We start from the raw sequence: 17252 nt of genomic DNA, 5'->3' as shown, positions 1-17252 counted from the left end.
TCAATCCCACGCTCGTTGTGCTAAAATTTGTTAGGGCTTTATAAAAGTTTCTTCCTCTAATTTAACGGCCGTTGTCTTTCAGCAGTTGTTGCTGAAGAATTGGGACAAAAAATAAAGTGTAAAGAATGAGGAGTCGAGGAGGGGGCAGCCCCTCCCACTTAATATACGGAATAATTTTTGTTCGCCTTAAGTTTTAATGTTACTCCTTAGTTCTAGTCCAAGAAACTCCTTTTTAAATTTAATTTCTGATTTTTTTTCAAATGTTATCCAGGCCTAATCAAGATGTCATGGGAGGGGGGGGGAGCACCGGCTTCATAAATCCCCAAAAATCTTGCTAATAAATTGTATATATTAGTAATTATAAATTGATTAGTAATGTTCCACTTTTTCAGTTTTTCTGCTTAAGGATTAAAATGTTGTATTGTAATTAAAATTTTAGGTAAAATCTGAATATTAGAAAAAAAAAAAATGTCTATGAATAAGTCATGCCAATGAATTTTGTTGAATAAGTCCTCAATAATATTTTACTAGTTCTAGTCCAAGAAACCTGTTTTTTAAATTTAGTTTCTGATCGTTTTTTAAATCACAGAAATATTGCAATTTAAAATCGCTGGAAACTAAAATCCTGCTGTCACTTATCAAGAGCTCCCCCTTACCACCCCATAGAGTTTCCTTGCAAGGAAATGAAGATGATGCCCTTTCTAGCCCTTTCCACCTCTATGCCAGTAGGCAGATAAATTTAATACTTTATTCTTCATATCAGAAGACTATCGCAATGGGAGGGGGACTATTATCCTCTTCCATAACACCAATAAGAAAAGTGTAGACCAAAAGTATTTCTGGAAATCAAGAGGGATTAGATATCAGTTTCTACCGACACTTCCCCCCTTCGGCGAAACTCATTCTATATTTATCTCAAGGCTCAATGAGACTTAGAATATTTAGGCAGTAAAATGCCATATTCACACCCTGTACCCCCCCCCCCTGTGCCTACTAAATGACCCAACGCTCCTCCTTCATAGTAGTTTATGCGCGCTTGCACTTCACTGTTATATAATTTCATGAAATATGAAGCAAATCAGTTTAGTTAAGTGCAGCTTTAAAATAATTGTTAGAAACTTTTTTTTGCAATAAGAAGGGAGGCATAACACCGCAGCACCCTTATTCAGGCTTAGTCTAAATGAAGGGAGATAAGAGATTAACTCCTATCCTCCCACCATACCTCTTTCTATATTTATCTGAAGGACGATGGAAAGTTATACAATTTGGGCGTTGAATTGCGCTCTTGAATCGCTGTGTATAATTTTATGAAATATGAAGCAAATCAGTTTATTGTTATTTGCTGCTTCAAAATAAATGTAAGAAACTTTTTTTTTTTTTGCAGAAATAATGGTGGCATAAAAACTCACCAACCTTATTACGGCTGATTATAAAAGAATGTAGATAAGAGATTAACTCCTATCCTCCCACCATACCTCTTTCTGTATTTATCTGAAGGACGATGGAAAGTTACACAATTTGGGCATTGAAATGCGCTCTTGAATCGCTGTGTATAATTTCTTGAAATTTGAAGCAAATCAGTTTAGTTATGTGCAGCTTCAAAATAAATTTTAGAAACATTTGTTTGCAATAAGAAGGGGGGGCATAACACAGCAGAACCCTTATTCAGGCTTAGTCTAAATGAGTTAACCCCTACCCTCCCACCATACCTCTTTCTATATTTATCTGAAGGACGATGGAAAGTTAAGCAATTTGGGCATTGAAATGCGCTCTTGAATCGCTGTGTATAATTTCTTGAAATATGAAGCAAATCAGTTTAGTGTTATTTGCTGCTTCAAAATAAATGTCAGAAACATTTTTTTGCAATAAGAAGGGAGGCATAACACAACAGCACCCTTATTCTGGCTTAGTCTAAATGAGTTAACCCCTACCCTCCCACCATACCTCTTTCTATAATAGTAATAATAATAATAATTTATTTATGCCCTCTATACATACATGATGTACACAGAGGAGTATAGGAAATAAATGAAAAGAAAACTGAAAACTACATAATTACACTTCTAACGAAAAGGACGACAACAAGTAGCTCATAATACTCAATAGCTCATGAATATATAATAAATAGCTTATGATAGTACATTAGTGCATAACACTAAAAACACTCATAAAACATAACGCGTAAACACTCATAATACATAACGTATAAATAGCTGTTTTATTAAAGTAATAGCGACAAAACTATTTTTCCATTAAACGAGACAATTATGGGGAAATTTTATTCTATTTTATCTAGATCGTCTAAGAAATCGGTTGTATCGTTGATCCATTTTAACATTAATATCAAATATTCCGAATTTTCGAATAATATACCTATTTTTGACCCACATTGGAATTCCAAGAAAATAATTACAAAACCGGAAAAAGTATACGCGGATACACTTTTTGTCACTTTTACTTAAAAACTTCAAAAATGGAACAATGAAAAATACATGAGGTGCAAACATTGTATTATAAATTATAGCAAGCGTTTGTTTATCAAAACGACCTTTCACCCTGACTAGCAGGCGATAAGTTTTCCTAAGTTTCCCAGTGCAGACGATAATACCAACTCCCGCGTAGCTTTAATTGTTGGGCCAAAAGGCAAGCCATGGTAATTAGTAGAATCATTATTAAAGATAATAAGTGATCCAACCCTAATTTAGTGATGCTGGAAATCACTGTTATTGCCTGTCACTAGTAATTCTGTTATAGTAGGTTCAATCTCGAATCCTATCTCCCGTAGATGTGAAGGCAATATATTAATTGCATTCTCTATTGATATTAAATTGTTCGAAAATACCAAAATATCATCAGCATACGACAAGTGGCTAATGTCGATACCGTCAATCACATATGGGGGTAGGTACAGTGTGGCTGTTTTATATGCATTATCAAATATAACGGGGCTAGGAAGTGATACTTTTTTTACTTCACGAGGTAAAGACATTTGGTCTGAAAGTCGCCCTTCCAAAAAAATTCCTAGATATGAATTACCATACCATCCCGTCAAACTCTGGCTTATAAATGGGTTCACTCCACTAATCAATAATTATAAAAAAAGCGTGGTTATGCAATATACTATCAATCGCTTTTGAAATATCAACTCCGCACACAAATAGTGTTATTTTATATTTATGATGCTGTTCCAATATTTCTAGAAATATTGCTTGTGTATTTTGAACCCCTACACCACTTCAAAAACCCAATTGATGGTCCCCCCCTTCACATTTTGTTGATAAATATGGGAGTAAAATATTTTCAAATAATATACTAATAACAGAACAAAGTGTTATAGGCCCAAACGATTAATAATATGAAGAATCCGGGCCCTTTTTGTTTATATAAACTATTCTACCTTCTCCCATCAAAGAGGGGACATATTACTGAAACATTATTACTTGATATATAAACGTAATATGTTCTAGTAGTTTTGTAGTACCATACAAAAGGTGCTCTGATAACAAACCATCTGAACCTGGGGACTTCCCACATTTTAGTGATCTAATTTGAATCAAAACCGAAGATGGGGAAAAGCAAACTATGTTTTTATATGGGTTCAACTGAGAAAAATGCTTATATAACAATTCACGATAACTCAATTCAGTTGATGGTGGGTTGGACGAAAATACTGAAATAAAGTCTCCATACTATTGTTCCAGCGGGATTTGGTCTTATAATTCAGCTGGTGATTGCATTAATCTATTAACTTCATTAAAAAGTAACTTTGGATTATTCCTAATTTTGGTTGATATATCATTTACTTTTTGTTTCTTCCATGATGACACTAACCTTATATATTTCTTTTTTGTTGATATATCTATCTGGAAAAGGTGGCCATTTCTCGGTCGGTCACATCGATCCCAAATATAATACAATAGCCGATATTTCTCTTTTGCTTCGCCCAACCCAGGTATAACAGACCATCCCTTTTTTGTGTATTTTTATGGACTCTAATAACAGGAACCGTAACGGAAGCCGCAAGTTTCATAGTATGAACTATTTCAGCATAATACATATCTAATTCCACCGAGTAAATTTTTGAGACTGTGATAGGAGGTGAACAGGAATTCTAATTCTACTGAGAATATCATCTAATACGCATTGATACAAGTTTACGTCTATCCTATCCCAAAGCTGTCTATGTAAACATTGCGGACTACAACGCATATGGCGAAAAAAAACGTTTAAAACAACAGACACTTCAAGGTGAGAATGATCAATAATCAAAATTTCGTCCGATACTTTAACAAGAGACTTTTTTAATGATTCAGTATCTGAAATTATAAAGTCCAAATTTGCCACACAACCTGAATTATGAACATAAGTGTAATTTCTGCTATTCGTTGCCACAGTTAGATCTTTCGGAAGTGATGATAATAAGATCTGGGACCACGGTAAACTAGGAATAGTAAGGTCAGTGTTAATATCGCCACAAAGCAAAATGGCTTTACCAGACGCTCGTATTTTATGAGAAATTTTTGAGACACTTGCACATGCTTTAGCAAAACGTTCGTTAGATTGTTCGTTTCTGTAATGAGTAGGCATATAAACTGCAAGAATTACGGTATGACCTAGATCAACCGCAACAAAAGTATCATTCGTTTCAAGTAAAACGCACTTAAAGCTCATATTTACTCCAATCATATTGCCGCCAGAGGGGCGACCTCCTGTGATTTTCGCAGGACGGATGAAGAACTCGTGTTCACAAGAAACTTCCAACTGATTACTATTAACGCAACTTACTGGTGCTCTACTATACACACTATTTCGAATGACTTGTATATTTCGGCTAAAACTATTAACTAATCTCTTGCTCCATTTATGTTCTGAAAATACAGGTTTACACTGTCAGGTTCGGTGCAAAGGTCTCCCCCTGTGGGGGGGGGGGTATTTATCTAAAGGACGATGGAAAGTTACACAATTTGGGCATTGAAATGCGCTCTTGAATCGCTGTGTATAATTTCATGAAATATGAAGCAAATCAGTTTAGTTATGAAATGTTTAGAATTGTTTTTTTTTTGCAGTAAGAAGGGAGGCATAACCCAACAACACCCATGCTTAGTCCAGGGTTAGTCTAAATGAAGGGAGATGAGATATTAACTCCAACCCTCCCACCATACCTCTTTCTATATTTATCTAAAGGACAATGGCATGTTATACAATTTGGGTATTGAAATGTACTCTTTTAGGCACCTGATACAGATAAAAACACTTCCGTGGTCTTTATTGTAGTAAAAAAAGAAGAAGCAACATTCCAAGTTATTGTAGACAGGAGCTTGAAGCCTCTATCGTATTTTTTTCTGATAGGATGAATCTAATAGGGCGATTTTCATTAAGATCGCTTATTTTTGGGGGCCCTTTTGAAAATCAAGCAAATTTTCTCGGGCTCCTAGCTTTGATGGATTACATTGACCTTAATGAACATTAGATATTTGGAGTCAGCATAAAAAGCCTATTCTTTTGATTTATTAATTGCTATCAAAATTCCCCTTTTTAGTGCTTCGCTTGCTATAGCTGCCAATGATTTACAGTTCGTTCTCACTAACTGTTGGATAATCAGGATTTGAGAGTGACTACAAGCTAACGACTGTTAAATGATAGCTTCTAGTTAATTTTTTTTTTTTCTTTTGAGTACGCTAGTGTTTAATCCCGCGCTTGCAGGGCGTGATTTTTCTAAGTTGGGGGGGGGATTTTTTTTTGTCCCTGGGGGCTGCTCCCTTCTCTTTCCCTCTCTGTGCCAGTAAGCATATTCATGCAATATTTTATTCCACACTCAAAATATTTTTCTAGTAAGATGGAGCTGTTACCATTTTAGCACTAATATTTCAGGTTTTATGCACATCTATTCCTCCAAATAAAGGTAGTCTTGGGGGAAAATCCCCTAACCTCCATAATGATCTGAAGAACCTCTCACGAAAAGTAGGAAAATTTGGCCTGCAAATGAAATTTTTAAGGCTTTACGCACCCCCCCCCCCTCATGTAAAGGTCCACTGACCTCACTACTGTCGGAGTAAAAATATAAAATACTGTTTATCCTTGACTATTTTAGTCTACGTGTTAGCACAGACAAGTTAGCAACGATGTATCTCTCTTGAGTTATTTTTTCTGTATTCGATCGGAAATGAAAATTCTAGTACCCGTTTTAGCAGTCGAAATCGATCAAAGGACAACGAGCCCTTCTCCTGCCTCTTTGGCCCCAGCTAACTCCACAGCCCTCCATGGAATTGGTTCAAAATTTTGAGGAAGACTTTTCACCTAGAAAAGTCGAAAGTTCCACAAATACTTTCCTCCTAGGAATAACCTTCAGGAATAAAGTAGTCTGACAATTTTTAGGATGGAAAGGGGGCGAAGGAGGGAAACGAGAATCCCTCTCTGGAGGGATCTCATTTCCAAAATACTGTTATAAAAAAGGTGACATTAGTGTACAAAGTAGGGGATTAAGGAAGCGCCACCCTCTCTATTTTGGATAACCCTGGATATTTTCTGAAAAATGAACAGCAATTTAAATTAAAGCAGAATTTTTTTTTCAAGTTGAAAGTAAAGAGCAACTTAAAAATTTTGAACTAGAAAGACATTATCCTACATAGAAACACTACATAGAATAGCAGCAGATAAGAAATGTGTTGCAGTTCCAAGCCATCTTATTATTAATGACTTTTCACTGTCATTCACGCTGAAAGAGAAATTCATCTTAGGCTGTGCTTATATACACATTTGAAACTGAGATTTTGTTTCACTAAAAGTTTTATTATGGTGCCACATGTATGAAACAGTTTTTTCAAAATTGGCTCCAGGTTCAACTTTTTTTATTATTACACTGCATTTTCCATAAGTGTAAATGTATTAAGTGATATTAAGGAAATATAGCCAATTAACTCGAGAAAACACAACATAAATATCGGTACGCATGTCAAACACAATATAAATCTCAGTAGACAATGGGGTAGAAAATTGTTTAACATTTTTTGGTATTTACCTATGTGGTTGAGTTGGAAGAATGTGCTTAAGAACATTATAGGATGGGCTTAATCATAATACCAAGTCAGGAAAAAGAAAAACCTCTCGTTTTTGTATGGTTAGAATATTGTTTTGTCATTTATTTGCTACTGATACATATTTTGAAAAACCTTTGAGAAGATACACTGTGGAAAGTTCGTAAAGTGATTAGACATTAAACATAAAAAAAAGAACGAAAATTTGCTTGATCGATTTGGCACCTGAAAGACTCCGACCTTTAACAGACAGAATTTCTTTTGTTCCCAATGTAAATTCTAAACGTTTGATAATATTTCAGGACATTGATTTATTAATGGCTGAAGGAAATAAATCTCGAACAGTTGCTGCTACAAATATGAATTCCGAATCTTCTCGATCTCATGCTGTCTTTTCAGTAATACTAACACAGTCGTTGATTGATCCAGTGACTGGTGTTGAGGGCGAGAAAGTTAGTAAAATGTCACTGGTCGACTTGGCAGGCAGCGAAAGAGCAGTCAAAACAGGAGCCGTTGGTGATCGACTGAAAGAAGGGTCTAATATTAACAAGTAAGCCTGATTTTTTAGGGACCAGATCTACAAAGACGAACGTTCAAAGATCTAATATTTAGAAATTCAATGCCCGTTTATAGACATAGTATTCATTTACTTGCAAATAATGCTTTGGCTAATGTATGTTTAGAGAAGACAAAAGTATGGTATCGGAATTATGTTGTATACAATCGACACATATCACAACTGTCATTTGTCGTTGTCACTAATTGCCATAATTTCATAATTTTGTTTCACGTTTTTGGTCGCTTTCGTACTGTCGTGAGTACGACAATTAGTAATACCCAACATGAAAAATTTTTACGTTTCTGCTCCAAAAAATTTACCATAGACAGAGGACTAAATAAAAATCCTTTCTATAGAAGTTACTTAAAAAGTTCCATTGTCGCAATTATTCGTAAAACAAGGTTTAGTGCCAGCCTAATTTCATCATGATTGTATATGTGCATGATGACTCCTCATCTTCATCCAGGTAGAATGAGTAGTCAAGTTAAAGTAGCCCACTTAAAGTCCAAGGTGCGTGAAGGACGCCTGGAAAATCTAGCAACACCAAAAATCATTGAACAACTAGATAACATTATTTGGGAGGATCAGTTTGCGACGATTTGTGAAACTCCTGGCTCTTTTTAGGCACTACGACGATGTGTCAGGTGCCACATGGCTCTAGGAACTGCAGGCAATAAGCAAATTTGTTCAAGGAAAAAAAAATACAATGTGTATTTGTTAATTTAAATGCAAATACCTCAATACTGATTACATGTAGTAGATTTATTTTTAGATACTTACGGAAATCCTCTGCCTTTCCACGCACTAATGTAAGTTACTCAAAACTAAATAATTTGACTATAATTTTAATGACTTTCATAAAGTTAAGATTTGCGCCTGATGTGGTTGTGAAAGGATTTTGTCTTTTGCGTTTTGTCTTTTGCTGACGATGGTCATTGAAAGTAGAGCTGAAGTATCCCTTACTAAATATTTCAGGTGTTCTCCTCTTTCACAGAAATAAAGTGGGTAAATTAATTGCAATTTTAATTGTTTAAGATCATAATAGAATTTATTTGCGCTAAACGCCCATAGGCCATGGCAAAAAATATAAACAAAGAACCATTACAAAGAAATTGCAGAAATCCTAACCTAATCCTACAGTAATCTACTTCTATGATTCATCGCGAGACAAAGGAACCGTGCCAAGCATCTGGTACCCATAAAACACTCATCCGCACATACTCTCACCAACCACTCAAAATCATAATCTCCCCTACCGAACACTTAAAGTTTCCAATCACTCAGCTCCTCACATTCACACATCAAGTGATAAACGCTCTCATATAAACCTCCACACATAGCACAAAAATAAGGACTAGCCTTTAACCTTTCCCTCCCGATAAACTTTCTTCTTTGGCCCAGTGGCAAACTATCAGCCTTCATTTCAATTAATAACTTTATATTATTTTTATTCAAACCCACCATGAAAAATAAAACTTCACCCCAAATCTCCCTTAACCGACAAGAAAGACCAAGCGAACGCTGCGACTACCACGCCTTTATTTCATGGCCCTATAAAATCCTTTCAACAATCCTTCTCACTTTGTCTCCCAATATCTTAGAGCCTAAGACCATCCCCCCATATGTAACTTAGTCTAAACTGATGTAATACACTCTTAATTTGATACGACCACCCCTACCTGAGCTGCCCTTCAACATTTCTAAATAAGCCGGCTTCATCACCCGCACCCTAGGCATCACTAATTTTTTTTCCCAAAGCTTAACCATGTTAATTAGCCTACGACTTCTTAAAGAAAACAAACTTAAATCACCTCTAACTGCTTAAACTATTTGTATGCTTACTTATCCCTAGCCACCTCTTATAACATCCTAATTGCACTGTTTCTAGCCTATCTTCCTTCACATACACCCAAACCTTAGAACCATAGTGCATTACACCTAAGATTTTAGCCCTGAAAACCGCTTTAACTACTTGGATCTTTTTAATATCCCTAAGTTGACTTCTTAATACCACATTACAACATGCCTTACCTTTTTCGATCCTACTTTCTATATGGCTACTAAATAAATTTCCCTTCGCCTTAAACTTAATACCTAAATATTACCACTCCTCCACTAATCTAACCCTTCTACCCTTAAAACTAAATTTAACATCCTCCTCAAGCCTACCACATTTACGGAATACTAACACTACGGTCTTATCCACATTAAGTTCTAACTTTTTCGTATCCAAATAATCCTCTAAAATATCAAGTAATTTCTGAATGTTCCTTTGTGAATCGGCAACCAAAACAATGTCATCTGCGAACAACATCATGTAAATGGAAACAATATCCAGACTCACCATCTGCGCCTCCTTTTCCATAAACGCCACAACAGAATCTATAAACAGGGCAAATAATTTAGGAGACAATGTGCAACCCTGATTAGCACCTTTATATCCTTTAACTACCCTTGAAACTTGCCTACCAACTATCACAACTACTCTAGTAAACCTATACATTTGAACTAAAACTAAAACAAATGGGATTGGGAGACCTATCTCTAACAAACTTTCCATTAATAGAAACCTACAAACATTATCAAAAGCTCCTTTAATATCTATAAATGCCGCGTAAAACCTTCCCTTTTTAACACTGGTATATTAACCTTACAAAATAACTTGGGTAAACTATTCCCTAAATGAATTCCTTGATAATTATTATGATGAGTCCTATTCCCTTGCTTGAATAATTGTATCATAACTGACAAACCCCACTCTTCAGGCCACTTACACGAACTTATCAAAACTGAAAATAAGCTAATCAAAATTGCAGCAAAATATGATTTTCCCCACTTCCAAATTTTCATCGTGGTCCGATCTGTCTCTAGTGCAGCTCCCCCCTTCATAGACTTCAGGGCTTTACCAATCTCCTCATTCGTAGTTGGTGAGATAAGTTTATAATCCTCCTCTCTGAGTGGATAGCACGCCTGTTGGCTTAAACTCTGTAATAAATCCTCCAGTCCACCATCCTTTTTGTTATCCAGGGATTCATGGTATTCGGGCCTCGTACTAGTTGCCAGAATTTCATTTTGTTCCTTTGTTACAAAGTTTTTCTCAATTTCAAAGTTCCTGACTTTATCTTGTTCCCTCTTCTTACTTTGAAGTGTCGAAATATTTGTATTCCCTCCGCTTCTGTCGATATACCAGAAGAGCAGATTTTTCGTTATTCTTTTTCAGCTTTTTTAGTGCTTCCACCACTTCCATTTTTTCTACACAATCATCATCAAAAAATCCCTTCTACTTCTTATTTTTCGTTATTCCTCTATTTGCTAAATTATAAGTCTCTAAACTCTCTATTGTCTGGCATAATTGTCCTAAGCTCCCAGAACTGCAAAGTCCCCACATGCCGACCAAAGCCTTACATCAACTAAAATATAATCAATAACACTGGACTTATCAACCCCAAAACAAGTAAAATCCCCCCTTTCTTTATCTTGTCCCAACCTCCCGTTTAAAATTACTAACTTCTCAATTCCACAAAAATCTAAAAGTTTAGTTCCCCAATTATTTTCTCTCCGCGACCGGTCCTTACTTGTCCTTTTTCCATACATCTTCAAATCTCCTTGCATATTATTATCATTCATACCATCATCCTCTTCTTCAGCCTCCAAAGGATCAATCCACTTCTTAAAAATATCGCTTGTGTATGGACTAAAGTCACCTAAAAATATACACTTGTAATCTTTATACAACCTCTTATACTTAAACGTCTCCGAATACAACATGTCCCACATATCCTCCTGCCAACTATAACTACTTGATTCTGGAGGGATATACACCGCACAAATCATAAACTTAAGAATTCCTTTAATAATCTTCAACAAAATCACATTCTCTGATTGCAATTTTAACCTATTCTCTGATATGCACTAAATATGTTTTTCCTAATCAACAGTGTAACACCACCATAAATTCGATTATTCTTACTTCTCTTTCTGGAAACATGGAAACTTATAAAACCTTTTCTAAATACTGGCACATTTTGCCATGTCTCAACTAAGCTGATAACATCATAATCGTCTAGCCTAAACAAATCATTCATTTTATCTTCATTATGACCTTGGATATTCCACTGGAACAACTTAATGTACGTATTACTTTACCCATGGGCCAGCTCCCGGTATTGACTATTTTTAGCACTGAAATTACCCTCAAAATGCCCACCAGAGAAACTACGATCAACAGAATACCGTCTAAGATCCGGGCCCCGGTCACTAAACTGCAACGCACGACGGCCACCTGTCCGTCCCCGGTCATCATAACCCCCACGAATACCAACTCTCCTTTTAACTCCCCCACTATTCTGTCGAATATATGCTGCACTAGGTTGACTATCTTGGTCATTTGGCCTCACTACCATCTCACAAGTTCTTTTCATCGTGGTTTTAGGAGTGATGCTTGAATCTGATTCCTGGGATGATATCGATTCATTTCTTTCTCTGTCCACTCTGCTAACATCACTTCTACTCTCCTCCAAATTCCCTGACTCACGGACTATAGCTTCCTCAATTATTTCTTATTTCTTTCACTTTGTTGTTTATCTTATTGTACACAAATGAACGATTTCCAAGAAAAAGTTTCACACACCTCAACTTAACTTTTGACTGACCTTCTTCTTTCGCTTGTATCATAACTGCTCTCTAGGGCTATAATGAAAGAATGGTTGAAGTGGCTAGGGCACGTTGTACGGATGAAGGATGACAGATTGCCGAAGATTGTTCTTTTCGGGTAACCGTCTAGGGCTAAACGGAAAGCGGGTCGTCCTCGTCTGGGGTGGGAGGACGTCATAAAGAAAAATTTAAAGGATCTTCTTTTACAGTCGGAGAAAAATTATATAGGATTAAATTGCACCTTTTCTGCTCTTTTTTTATTCTTTCCATTCTTGCTATGCTAGACGCTTGTTCCCTGCTAGTGCTCTCGATTTGTTTTGCATTAACGTCTACTGCATAACATACCTCACTAATTTGACCAGAAAGACTTGTAGCCAGACTTTGGAAATCTTTTAATAAATTATCAACTTTGAGAGACACGGGATTAACAGATTTTAACTTTTCTTCCACACTCTCCAACTTCGCCAATGTTAATTGGGTTGTCTCTAATTGCTTGTTCATAATTCTATTTTAGATTGCCTACTAAAATTGCAAAGACCTACCTTAGAATTTGCCAGCCATACTCTCCGGCACTAGAGTTATCAAGTGGGTCCTGATTTAGACAAATCAACGCTCAGGACGCAGCGTGTTAACACAAGTGGTGGTATAAAGCGAGCAATCCGTCACAATTAGTTCAGCTGTTTTTTTTTTCACAAAAATTTAATTGTGCAATCTAACACAATGAAAGAGATAATCCGATTAAGTTCAAGAACTTGTTTTTTCAAACAGTTCGTGGTAACGAACTGTAAGTAAGGAGTGACCTGGCTCAATAGTAACCGAAACTCTATAAAACGGAATTTTGATACCAATACATTCATCAGAAGAATCAGATTTTTATGCTGATTCCAAATATATGTTTCATCAAGTTTAGTCTTTACCCATCAAAAGTTACGCTCCTGAGAAAATTTGCCTTATTTTCAAAAAATGGCGAAACACCCCCTAAAAGTCATAGAACTTTAATGAAAATCACACCATCAGATTCAGAGTATCAGTGAACCCTACTAAATAAGTTTCAAGCTCCTATCTGCAAAGATGTGGGATTTTGTATTTTTTTGCCAGAAGAAAAATCACGGATGCGTGTTTATTTATTTTTGTTTGTTTGTTTGTTTGTTTGTTTGTTTTTGTTGTTTATTTTTCCCCAGTGGTGATCGTATCGAACCAGTGGTCCTAGAATATCGTGGGAGGGCTCATTCGAACGGAAATTAAAAGTTGTAGTGCCCATTTTAAGTGACAAAAAATGGAGGGCAACTAGTTCCCCTCCCACGCTCATTTTTTCCCAAAGTCATCCGATCAAAACTTTTAGATAACCAATTCGTTTAGCATGGTCGAAAAATACAATAACTATGTCTTTGAGGATGACTTAATCCCCCACAGTCCCCGGGGGAAGGTCTGCAAGTTTTGAACTTAGGCAAGTTGTAAGCCCAATGTTTACATATAGTATTGGTTATTGGGAAGTATACAGAAGTTTTCAAGGGGGATTTTTTTGGTATGGGGGGGTGGGGGTGGGTCGGGGGCTACGTGAGAGGATCTTTCCATGGAGGAAGTTTTCATGTGGGAAGGGACATTGCTATGAAGGTGGCGCCGGATTTCCCAGCATTATGTAAAAAAACAATTTTTTCAACTGAAAGTAAGGAGCAACATCAAAATTTAAAACGAACAGAGATTATACTTCCTATTATTGGGTTTAACCCCTACTTGTTATTTCTCTATTTACGCTAAAGTTTTTTTTGTACTTTCATCAGAGCTATTGATTCTAATTAACGGCCTTTGTGATTAAGGGGTCATTCTTAAAGAATTGGAAGAAAATTTGAACTTCAGCGTTTGGAAGAAAATTTGAAGAGCGAGGTATTGACTAGGGGATGAACCCCCTAATATACGTAATACAAATATACAAATATAGACGTTCGTTACGTAAGTTAATTCGTAAGTCACGTAAAAACAAAATTTCGAGAAAGCCATTTAGCCAAAAAAAAAGTAAAATTCATATAAAAATTTCGTTTTAATTATTCATGTATGGTGAGCCAAAATAAAAGCTACATTAGCTCAAAATCGTTCAGAAATTGAATAAAAAAATAAGTTTTTTTAACTGAAAGTAAGGAGCGACATTAAAACTTATAACGAACATAAATTATTCCATATATGAAAGGGGCTGCCCCCTCCTCAACCCCTCACTCTTTACGCTAAAGTTTGACTCTGTCTCACAACTTTGTTTTTTTAAAACAATAAAAAACTTTATCGTAAGAGTGAGGGGCTCAGGAGGGGGCAGCCCCATTCATATACGGAATAATTTCTGTTCGTTTTAATTTTTAATGTCGCTCCTTACTTTCGGTAAAAAAAAACATGTTTTTTTTTAATTTGATTTATAGCTCAGAGACTAAACTCATACTGGCAGGAATTGTAGCAGGAGAAACTGTCGGAAGACAGGTATAAATAAGAGAAAAATTCCGTATAGACTAGAAATCTTTTATAAGAGTAATTGTATAAATAGAAATACATGTTTGGAAAGATGGCTTCAATTACCCATTGTATAACCTTACGAGATTGTTTTTAGAGCTGAGTCATGGACACTAGCCAATTATATAGGTAGATAATTTGTTTTCCTTGTTGTTGATATCTTTCAACCAAGTTTTGTAAGTCAAAGACTCACTTGGGATGGGTGCCCTCTGCTTGAAACCGTCCGAATATAACTTGAAAGTTCTTTAGAAAAAGCTTCTTTTTTTTATCTTGGAGTAGTTTTCCAATTCAGAGGATTTTCTTCTTTTGGTAAACTTGACTTGACTTACTTGACTTGACTTAATGCTCCTGCTGGTGGTCCAGCGTAAAGAGACACGTGACTCTTCGCCTCCATTCGGAACGGTCTTGTGCAAGCGTGACTGCTTCTTGTATATCAGTGCCGATCATTGAGAGGTACTGGGCGAGGCTGTCCCTCCATCTGAACCGGGGCCTTCCGCAGGGGCACTTCCGGCCCTGCGCAGGGGAATCAAAATTAAAGGGAGTGATGGCGGTTGTTTCTGCTGGCATGCAGACCAAATTGCTGAACCACCGTAGGGTTCGTGCAGTGACCTGTCGAGAATTGGGGGTCTGATCTGATAGTGCCAGCCATCGGGTGTTGGAGACGAAGTCGTCCTATCTGATCCCTTCAATACGTCTCAAGAACTTTGTTTGGGCCACGTCTATGGCATCACGAGCAGAAGCAGCAGCCCGCCAGGTCTCAGCACCGTAGAGAAGGACTTGGGTTACGGTGGTGTTGTAGATCCGCATTTTTGTTTTTTGGCTGATGTTGGGCTTTGACCACACTGAACGGCATAGTCGTGCCATAATTGATGCGGCTTTTCCGATGCGCGACTGAACTTCAGTTTCGACTGAGCCGTTTTCCGTGATGACAGATGCAAGGTAGGTGAAAGACTTGACAACCTCGACGGTGTGCCCTGATACGTTGAATGCTGGTGAGTTCTCGGTGTTACCTGCGGAGTCAACGATCATTATTTTTGTTTTCTGCCAGCTAATATGTAGTCCCACTTTCAGGGCTTCTTCCAACAGTGTGTTGAGGGCTTCTCCGAGTTCAGCTGCAGAAGTGCATATCAGAGCAATATCATCAGCGAAGTCGCAATCGGCTAAAACTCTGTTTCCATACCTTAGTCCGAAGGGGATTCGGTTCGTGGTTCGATCCATAACATAATCAATCACCGCGTTGAACAGCTCAGGGGCAGCAGCACAACCTTGCCGTACACCGGTATTTATTTCGAACAGTGAGCTTCGACGACCATTAACCTGGACGGAGCTTTTTGTACCAGTGTAGAGCGCCTTGAACAGGCGACAGTATTTGTCCGGGAGACCTGTTCGTTCTAGTATCAGCCAGAGAGACTCACGGTCGACCGAGTCGAAGGCTGCTTTAAAGTCAACAAAGGCGAGGTATGCTGTACGCTGGAACTCACGAGCTTTCTCGATGACCTGGCGTACGGTGAAGTTCTGCTCGGTCATAGATCTGTTTAGCATGAAACCTGCTTGCTGAATCCAGCGATACTTACGGATTAACTGGGTACTTCTATCTATCAAAGTCATGGCAAATAATTTGCCGGGAACCGACAGGAGGGTGATTCCTCTGTAGTTGGAGCAATCACTTCGACTACCTTTACGCTTCCATAGAGGGAGGATTATCCCTTCCTTTGATTCTTGTGGAATCAGTTCTGTTGTCCAAACGAAGGAAAACAGCATGTGCAGCCATAGTAGCATCGTCGGTCCTGCGAATTTTAGCAGCTCTACGGTGATCCCGCAGGTTCCTGGTGCTTTGTTGTTTTTCATCCTCCTCAGAGCATTCTGTATCTCTTACTTCAGAGGGAGGTTCAGGCTCTGGGAGATTTTTGCTTGTTGTTTGCTCAGTGGATGCGACTAGGTCGGGATCGACGTTGACTCTTTTGGCGTTCAGCAGCTTTGTGAAATGCTCCTTCCATCGATCAAGCTGCGCGGTTTCATCTTCGAGCATTACGCCGGAGGTGGATTTAACTGCTCCTATCTTTGGAGGTTTCTCCTCGCTGAGGTCTCTACATGCTTGAAAAGCGACATAGGGTCACTTTTTAGTGCTGTATTTTCTAGATCATCAGGTTTTTTTGTCAACAAATTACTGCATGTCTTGGTGGATAAGTTTTTTCCTGACCCCGTTTAACCGTCTGTAGGAGGGCATATCTCCGGCCAGCCACGCTTTTCTGCGTTGCTCAATGATTTGCAAAGCTTCTTGCGACAGCCAGGGCTTTTTTGAGTACAGCTTTCGACCGACGGTCTCAGTGGCGACCTCTAATATATTGTTTTTGTACGTCTGCCAAAACGTGTCCGGGTCAACAAGGGTATTCAGGCATTCAAATCTGTTCTGGACTTCAACTAAATACTTTTGGCAGAATTTCTCGGTTTTTAGTTTCTGAGTGTCCAACTTTGGTTGGTGTCGTTCTGTAGGCTGGGCTTTGAGTCGTAGA

The 17252-nt window shown here is 37.6% G+C and overlaps 1 protein-coding gene across 2 annotated transcripts in view; it reads left to right on the top strand.

Moving 5' to 3' along the window:
* Positions 1–17252, top strand: part of Khc-73 (Kinesin heavy chain 73) — a 300519-nt gene that overhangs the window by 153113 nt on the left and 130154 nt on the right. For both annotated transcript variants that reach the window (XM_089106523.1, XM_089106524.1), the window contains exon 6: positions 7337–7584. In XM_089106523.1, the coding sequence (XP_088962649.1) occupies positions 7337–7584 (248 nt within the window). The remainder of the gene's footprint in view (positions 1–7336; positions 7585–17252) is intronic.

Source organism: Artemia sp. Qi Xiang Cuo, chromosome 21 (assembly GCF_049724085.1).
Source record: "Artemia sp. Qi Xiang Cuo chromosome 21, ASM4972408v1, whole genome shotgun sequence".
Lineage (NCBI taxonomy): Eukaryota > Metazoa > Arthropoda > Branchiopoda > Anostraca > Artemiidae > Artemia > Artemia sp. Qi Xiang Cuo.
The sequence above is the reverse complement of the archived record's forward strand: the minus strand, read 5'-3'. Positions and strand labels throughout refer to the sequence as shown.